We start from the raw sequence: 9,176 nt of genomic DNA, 5'->3' as shown, positions 1-9,176 counted from the left end.
CTCTCTCCGCAAATAATATTAGCTGACGAGGAATTAATGTCACGAAATACGTCTGTGGTCCGCAAGAATGGACTGAAGGCACACCTTTTCTATCCGCACCAACGTGCTGCGTCCAGAAATTAGTGAGAATTCCTAAAAACGTCACGTCGTCGTGCCTAGTTTGATTTCGTTATTCTCCCATAATCGGTGATCTCGCGTTCTAAACTCATGATTCCGACGTCTACTGCATCGGTCCTTTGATCATCACGCTTTTGATTTGCGAACGTCGATCGCTTTTGATTCGTTTAAAGCACGATCCCGTCTATCTTTTGATTAATAACAAAGCTGTCTATTGCTTTTCCTTCCCATCTTTACCTATCCCCGTCCCTACCTCTCTTTCGAGCAACTCGTCTCTAAATCGCGGATTCACGCACGACGAGACAGTTTCATTATCGAAAGACTCCGGGTGCAAACATGAAACTAGCGAACATTCACGAGCAGGGAAACGCAGTTTTGGATCGTGCTTGAAACCGAAAATGGACTAAACACGTTTGAGACCGCCCCGATCTCTGACCCAATCCTTTACCAACGATTTCCGATCGATCGGACAGGATACGGGCTCGCGAGGAAGTAACCCGATGCATCTAATCTAACTTTCGTGCTGTTTGTGCAATGTGTCTATCTATGAATTGTTTAATTCCCTCTCCTCGAGTTCGTTTTCGTCACCGTTTATTTATTTTGGTTGGCCGAGTCGAAATTCGGGACGTCGGGCAGACCGTGATCGATTCTCGCCATATCGAGCCGCTGATAACGTCGCGTCCCTTCTCTCTCCACCTCTACAGTTGTTGGGAATTCGTGGCTCACAGCAGAGAGACACAGGATCGAACGGCCTCCTCTCTCGTTCCTAAGCTTAACGATTTATTGCTTAAGCGTCTTAAAGTCGAGATTTCCTCTTTGGTTCTATGGTATGCGTGTTATATAAAAATCTAAAGTATAAGTTAAAAACCACGGGTTGACCCGATACGATGGCGAATCGACCGATTTCTGGACGCTCCATCCGATCCGCGGTTCCTTTCATATATTTTTTTTTCTTTTTTTTGGTTTTTTTTTTTATTTATTTTATTTTTTTTTTTTTATGTCTTAATCGAGCACTGGGGGATCATTTATAAAAATATCCAACCGGCTCCTCGACTGCGCGTGATTTGTCTTTTGGCATCGAGCTTTATAATGTAACAACCGAAGGGGGAAGTCCTCGCAGCGGAATGGCGGATTAAGACACGTTCACGGATAGTTCGCGCGAAGAACAGTCCCACGGGGAACGCGGGATCGTCGAATTTCTGGAGGTCTGGCCCCGCTTTGCCGCCGAATTTCGAATCGTCCTCGAGTAACGCTTCATTATAACATACCTACCTAACTAGCTAATTGTTTGAATTCTCTTTTTTGCTTTTTCTTTGATTTATAGAATCTTCCTTCCCTTATTTATTTATACACCGCCGCCTCGAGCTCCCGTGCAACTTGGACTCAATTTTTCTTTTCGCTGTTAAGCCCAAACTACAAAAATAATGAATCCGGGTTACGGGTTAAAAGTTTACGGGTCGCGTCGAATCGCGTGCGAAATTCGGTGGTAATCGACGATCGCGTAGCCCGGAATTCCTGTTTCGTTAATGAAGCTTTCGACACTACCGTGACGCTATCTATTAATTCAAGCCGAGAGAACTACTATTCTAGAGACTGGACGAGAGGATGCCTCAGGTTTAGTTTCCTTTCTTTCGAAGATTGCCGGCTGGACGTGAAAAATTACAGGGAGCCTGGAAGTTTCCCTCCTTTTCTGCTTTAATAATTATTAGATTAGAATTCCCGTTGTTTGCTAAAATGGCTGCCTCCCGATTATCGAGCCGGAAAGATTGTTGCTTATGCGGTCGCGGTGGCGTCGACGGTGACGAGAATTTTGTTGTTGGTTGTTGTGGTGATTATGGTGGTGGTAACTGTTGTTGTTGTTGTTGTTCCTGTCGGTGGGGTGTACTTGCTTACCATCACACTAGAAGGCTAGGCGTCAGCCAGTCCTCATCCGCTAGCTGGACCGCAACCAAGAACACACTTTACCATTTGAACACACAAACGCTGGTTAAGTCTTGGTCCGAATTTCAAGAAAACAATAGAAATATCCTCGACATCTATTCTCTCTTTCATCCCCTATCACTCACACTCTCTTTTAACTTTAAAATTCATATTCTTATCGCTCTCTCTCTTTCGTTCTTTGTTATCGGGCCTTTGCATTACAACACACCCGAAGACCGATCGATCTGAATCTACCTTTACCGTGACTCAACCTCAATCGCTTTTAACGTTCCGAAAGTCCTTCTAAACTATCCTACGAAACGTGTGTTGCCTCGCCTGAACGGATAAACTACGTAGAGATTAACGGTGTTACGTGAATATGTGACTGTGATGCTCAATCGGTCTTTTTCTTTTTTTTTTTTAAACAACTAAGTCGGTGCAAATGAAACTTTCGTTCGTTCTTTTCCTTGCGTTCTTCCATACCAAACGATGATACCCATTTTATAAACACGGTCTCCATTTTTCTGGTCGAATTCGAGGTTGAGCCAGGTCGTAGATGCAGTTTCCTTGATGCAAAGTGATATTTGAAAGTAAGGAAAAGCCAGGCCGTGCGATGATAGTGGTAGCGATCACTGTGCCTGCGAACCGAAATATGTAAATAAAGACGATTTTTTCGGGTGATTTCGAATATCTCTCCTGGCCGATTGTCGTCAGTTCAATGAGCAATTCTACGTTCTATTTATCCTTTTTTCTAGGAACCGTAACAGAAACTGTTTTCTAACATTTTATACATTCTTCCCTATCTTATAAACTTGTATCTCTTGCATCCGATTAGAAATTGAAATCGCTCCTTTTATTATTACAATGAATCGAAGAAAACCCAGCGAGATATTCGATTTCAGGCAAACAAGGTTCGATAAGCGCGTATTTCAGCCAAGTTCATGTCTCTGGCGAACCTCCGTGCCTTTAGGGTGGGCACCCGCGACTCGGGTTGGGTTGGGTGTGACTCGAGTCGAGATCACGACCCGATCCGACTCGATTCGACCCGAACCCGAAGTATCGAGTATCCGTCTCCCCTACCGTGCATATGAAGTATCATGCGGAGCCGTAAAAGAATGATTAGGATATTTGCATGCACGGTCGCTCGAAACACTTTCGTTTCGAAGACTTTCGAGCCTCCATTTTTTGTGATTCCTTATTCGCATTCGAGCCTAATTATCCAAGCTACCGATCATAAGTTACCGAGAAAATTGATTTGCAAAAGGTTGAATTTGATGATCTACACACGTACAGTTCTGTTATGAGATAAATCATCACGCTCGAGGAGTCAGTGTTTTATAAATAAATAACTACAGCCGCAGTCACGAAAAAACATCGAACCAAATGTAACCGAAAGTATTCGTTTTTTAAGTGAAATGTAATTATATACGATTGATGAACTTGCGTGCATGATGAGATAGGTGATCGCGAGAATGACACAGAAATTCATGCGTGCAACGTTAAGAGGGCGCGACATGCATTACGTAACGATTAGAATGATTTTGTTTCTTACGCTTTTCCAGACAACGTAATCGGTAAACCAATTAAAAAGCCACTCGTAGCACAAATTTTCCCATTCAACAACATTCAATCACGTTAATTAATCGTTTACTGTATACAGAAGCCAAGACTGGAATTCGTAACACTATTACCATAATTTGATCCATTCATTTTGATAAAAGAAAACATCTTTAATAATTAAGTCACCAAAAAATATGGGATAAGTGGGTTACTTTACGAAACTGAGAAACGAATCGAGTTTGGGTTAGGGTTAGAGTTAGAGTTAAGGTTAGGGTTAGAATCCCTGGTTCGAAACTACTTTTTCTTTAATCATGCCTTCGTTGGATTCGTCTACCACCAACGTCTCAATGAATTATTGTTAATAGTTTATTTGCTAGGGTAGGATCGAGGTAAAGTGGAACGAGTGAAAACAAATTGCTCTCCACCTATTTCTGCGGGTAATTTGTACAACCATAAATTGTTAATTGTTAATTCTGTAATGAATGGATCGAAAAAACAACACAATGCAGAGACACGCAAAGCACAAGGTACACTTACACCGAGTAGATAATACGTACAAGAAAATATGCACGGGCATAGAAAAAGGGAGAGAAAAATAATGGATACCTGGAACTGTTGCATCGGGTAGGCCATCATTTGTGCCGGCGGTGGTGGTGGTGGGGGTGGAGCTTGCACCCCTGGGGGTGCCGTGACCGTCGTGGCGTGGTGTGGTGGTAACTGTGGTCCCCCAGGTAATCCCTGGCCCCAACCTGCTGGCGTGCCAGCGGCGTGGACGCCCATTCCCATTCTGTATTTACAGATCGTACATATAATGTTCAAGTAAATAAACGAATTTCGTTCTAACGAGGGAAATCATCAGACGCGGCTCGCACCGATTTCAAAGAAATTCCGCAGATAGATATATATTTACAAGAAACATGTCTATAATTTTAGCCGTTAACATCGTGCCGATTATGAGAAAATTAGGTGCAAAGTTGATTCTTTAATTTTTTGCACGGAGTTTTTCTGGAGTCTTTCACAAAACCAATTACAGTTGTACATTTACCTCGATCATTGTTCGATAAGTGTTACAGATTATATTTCATACGAACAAAGAAGTCACAGCCAGATGGTAGGTGTCTAAATTTTCCGACAAAATTAAAAAGGTTGAAATCATTTTGGAAAAATTATTATCGGTTGCGGGGATCAATTACAATCATTTTTGGTGTATAGATACGTCTACGAAATCCTACGCAGTTTCGAGAAAACAATTCGAGAAGGTGTGAAAATTTTCGACAAACTAAAAAAATTTCAAATCGTTCTAAAAAAATTATTTCTAGTTGTAGGGTTCAATTACAATCATTTATTGTGAATAGACATACCCCGAATTCCTACGCATTTTCGAGAAAAAAATTCCTAATCGAAAATACAATGTATGGCCAGAAATGTTCCCCGGAAATTGCATGCGACTGTTTGAAAGGTCATAACTCCTGAACGGATTGGAGGATTTTAATGTTTCAAAAGGCAATCAACGCGTATTTTGGTAAAGAATATGTAGAAATTCTAAAAATATTTGAAAAGTTGTTCCTTAACCTCGTAAAATGAGAAAAACCCCATAAAAATGGTCTAATTTTCAAACAGCCATAACTTTTACAATAGTGAATATATTTCAATGAAACTTTTTTCTGAAGAAGAGCTCATGGGTACCTAGAAAAAAGTATTAGATAACTTTTCTATAGGGCGTCAAATAAAATTACTAAAACTTAAAAAACAATTTTTAAGGAGGTGCTGAAATTTTTCGGCGAAAAAGAAAAATTTCAAATCGTTTCGAAAAAATTATTATCAGTTGGGGGGATCGATTGCAATCATTTTTGGTGAATACACATATCCCCGAAATCCTACGCACTTTCGAGAAAAAAATTCCTTACCGAAAATGTAATGTCTGACTATACATAACATTTTTCCCTGAAATTTCATGCGTATGTTTAAAAGATCATAACTCCTGAACGGATTGGAGGGTTTTAATGTTTCAAAATGCAAACGACGCGTATTTTGGTGAAGAATATGTAGAAATTCTAAAAATATTTGAAAAGTTGTTCCTTAACCCCGCAAAGTGAGAAAAAGCCCATAAAAATGGTCCAATTTTTAAACGTCCATAACTCCTACAATAGTGAGTGTATTACATTGAAATTTATTTATGTTATTATGTGTTCATTTCTGTAAACTGTTGATAATGTTGCGTGTGACACGAAAATAGCAATGAGACTCTAGGGTCTCAGAAAAATGAGCTGAAAAAATACATTGGATATAAGGTCTATTCGTATACCTCGTCTGTGATTATATTCCTCGTTTTTATCACTTCGTATGTAGGTATATTTCAATTATCCGGCATATTTACTGTATGTCGAAGTTACAGTAATGTAGATTACTTTATCGTTAAAAACAATTCTATGAACACTCTTGTCGGACCCCAGTGAAAGATCTTACCCCATGTATTGCGCCTGTTGATATCCGGCGAATTGCCCGTAAGTGTATCCTTGCATCCCTTGCAAGAAACCACCAGCCTGCATCTGCGTCGCTGTTGTGGGGTAAGATTGGGGTGGGTACCAGTATCCAAGCTGTCCAGCACCGCCGACGCCTCCGACGCCCGCCGCCGCCGCGGCGGCAGCTGCTGCCGCCGCATAGTAAGGGTACGTCGCCGACGATAACGCCTGGAAGAACACAAAAATCAATGAAACAGAAAAGAGTAAATGCCTAGATTCGATGCATAACGATGTCAATAGGGTTAAGAATGGTAATACCGCGCGTTTAACAATCGTTGCCATGAATCATGCGCGCTGTTAGGTCGCCGGAATTGCAACCATTCCGCCGATTACCCCAATCTGCTTCAGCGTTGGCTCTCGATTTTACGATTATTGTTTAAACTCTGTTCGCTCTCATTTCGGCGGCAGGACGCAAATAAATTAAATAAATCAAAAATTAAACACTCTCGAGATTCCGATCTTTGAAACAAGAGAAGAGAAACTCACTTTGGACGCTTTTAGAATTCGCGATATTTCCTACAATATTAATTAATTAAAAGATACTATCTTCGAGAACACAGTGGCCCTCGGATTCTGAAAATTATCCGAAAGTATCGAATCACGAGAAAAATTCTCGTCCCGATTGGGACTTACTAACGACTAATTTCCACACACTAGCGCCGGAAGGAGAGGGCTGAAGACCCCGATTGTTCTCCATAACGTTACCCCGGCTAATTTAGCGGGTTAAGAAGGAGATCGAACACGAAAGCAGTCGGACTGCGTCGAGTACGAGACCGGGGGACCATGATGAGGTACCTAGTAATGCGATATCTCGGTACTCGTGGGAGAAGCGCGTTATGGGAATAGGGATCAATTAGAGCGATGTCACGGGCCGAGTAACAGTGGATGGTCGGACGGAAGTACTAGCTGGGCGAGTGCAAGGGAGGAGGGGACGGGGGAGTACTTGGGCTACCATTCCCAGATCGGACGTACTTACTCGTTCTACCGGCGCTAATTGCTAAGAGACCCGATAGACACACTTTAGAGCAAGGCTTGTGAATAGACCGGAATCTTGCCCGATTCCCCTGTCCCCTTCCTTTTCCTTCGTTCGTTTTTACTTTCTCGTACTAGACGATCGTACACGCGAACGCGCTGTTCGAACCGGATGGAATCATTTAGGATCCGAATCCTCTAACTATTTCCTTTTTACGACGCGTCAAAGAATTTTTTACGCTTATCCTTCGTAATACCCTTTTCAATCGGACGAATACCTTTAACGACATCGAAAATAATTTTCCTCCGAAAGCACGATGACGAATGTTTAGGCGTTAATGGACTCAGGAAAGAGTAACAATAGTTGAAATTAAAGCCCTTTGACGAAAGCTTTTTCGTGTTTTTCGGTCCCGTGCAAATGTTTGAAGTCGAGGGGGCAATGACAATAATTTAACGGGTGTCATTTCGATCGAGAAACTTGCTTTATTCCGATTTAATTTAAATTGGAACGCTTACCGACAGAATACATAGGATACGATCGAACGGATTTATACGGTAATGTGTTTGCCGAGATACCTCAATTTCTAATTCAAACCTAACTCGGTTCCAGTTCAAAGTAGAACCGGTACTAATTGCTAGGATCTTTGGTACGTACTTCAAAGTTAAAACGTAGTTCGAACGCGATCGATGTACTTATTAATCCGACGCTTCTTTTTATCCTACCTGGATTTGTTCAATTGATTAACTAATTAATTTCAGGTTTCGTGTTTAATGTCGTAGGACTCATAAATATATAATTCGTTAGCGATTTAGTCGAATTTAAATGAATACTTTAATCAAAGTTGCAATGTAATTGTCAATGTCCGTAAATCTAGTGTTAAAAGAAACGCGATCCTCCGACAGGGCAGCCAACGTGTTAACAAGATTCGATGATAATGAGTTGTGATGATCAAATTATTCACAGCTTATTTAAGAAATGTTCTTTATTTTATTTTTGTTAAAATCGATATAAAAGATATTTATTAATACTTTAAGTGTGCTTTTAATTCGCCTATTTTCCGCAAGAGGAGATCCGTGAAACCCTAATTTTCTTTTTTGTAGCTGTGTAAGAGCGTCGGTGTTTTCTACGTAACACGCCAAAGGGGTTATTCAGAATTGTATTCGGAATTTTATACCGAGTGTCGTCTGAAATTTTATCCAGGGTTCTATCGTAAATTTCATCGCTCCGTTCCACTAGAGGTCAATAAAAGAGGGAACGTTTACCTGTCCAGTTTGTTGAGCATTGTTCGGGTCTCCGCTCTCCTTGCCCCAGCTGCATTTCACCGTTTGACCATTGATATCGGTGTTGTGTACTGCCACAATAGCGTGTGTCGCCGATTCTTTGGTAGAAAACCTGAAATACAAACCAGTCATGAACTTTAGATCAACTTCGAACGTTTCTCTTAACGTAAATAAATATATCTTAAAACTTATTAATACTTTGACGTTAGTTTTCCGTGTCTAAAGATGTATACGACGTTTGTTTGTAATTTCAGTCTGTAAAGCAGAAACGAATTTGCTAAATGCAATTTTCAGGAATACGTCAAAATTTACTGGTTTCTACCGAAATGAAAAGTTTCGACGACCAAACTGCGTGAAAAATGCATTTGGTTAATAAATATAAATTTACGCACACGTGTACGCGTGTAGAAGGAAAATACGCAAATCCGGGCGAATTTAGATTACCATGGATCCGAGGGATTCCCTGTTAAATCGTAGTTTCGCATACATCGTCCCACTTTGAATTTCATATAGTTTGGAGAATGTTCAAAGTGTATCGAGCATGTGAACGAACTTCAGATATTATCATTTCGTCGATAACGACCGAGCTAACTGGCCTCATCCCAGCGCCGGTCCGAGGGGATTTGTCTTCGTCGCGTATTATTTATTTATAACTCGGGGGAAAAATGAAAAATTCCGGGTTAGGTCGCGTTCCTGAAAACGCGGAGAGACTTATTTATCGTGTCCTTCAATTACGGGGAGGTTAAGGTTTGCCATTTGGCGTTTACCCAAGATAAAGGGGTGGACACCCCTCCGTAAATGTCG

At 41.1% G+C, this 9,176-nt stretch overlaps 1 protein-coding gene across 5 annotated transcripts in view; it reads right to left on the bottom strand.

Annotated features, from left to right (window-relative positions):
• Positions 1–715: 715 nt before the first annotated feature.
• The window catches only part of LOC122397512 (nucleolysin TIAR), a 231,998-nt gene continuing 223,537 nt past the window's right edge, over positions 716–9,176 (bottom strand). For 3 of the 5 annotated variants that reach the window (XM_043396711.1, XM_043396708.1, XM_043396707.1), the window contains 4 exons: positions 8,355–8,484; positions 6,064–6,287; positions 4,204–4,384; positions 716–2,054 (listed from right to left, as the gene is read on the bottom strand). In XM_043396711.1, coding sequence (XP_043252646.1) covers positions 2,013–2,054; positions 4,204–4,384; positions 6,064–6,287; positions 8,355–8,484 — 577 coding nt within the window. In that variant the 3' untranslated portion in view covers positions 716–2,012. Of the gene's footprint in view, positions 2,676–4,203; positions 4,385–6,063; positions 6,288–8,354; positions 8,485–9,176 lie in introns of all 5 variants that reach the window. The other 2 variants (XM_043396712.1, XM_043396710.1) reach the window with 2 other exon arrangements.

This window comes from Colletes gigas, unplaced genomic scaffold (genome assembly GCF_013123115.1).
Source record: "Colletes gigas isolate AHSC1104 unplaced genomic scaffold, ASM1312311v1 Colletes_gigas_Sc00009, whole genome shotgun sequence".
In the NCBI taxonomy this organism is placed as follows: Eukaryota; Metazoa; Arthropoda; class Insecta; order Hymenoptera; family Colletidae; genus Colletes; species Colletes gigas.
The sequence above is the reverse complement of the archived record's forward strand: the minus strand, read 5'-3'. Positions and strand labels throughout refer to the sequence as shown.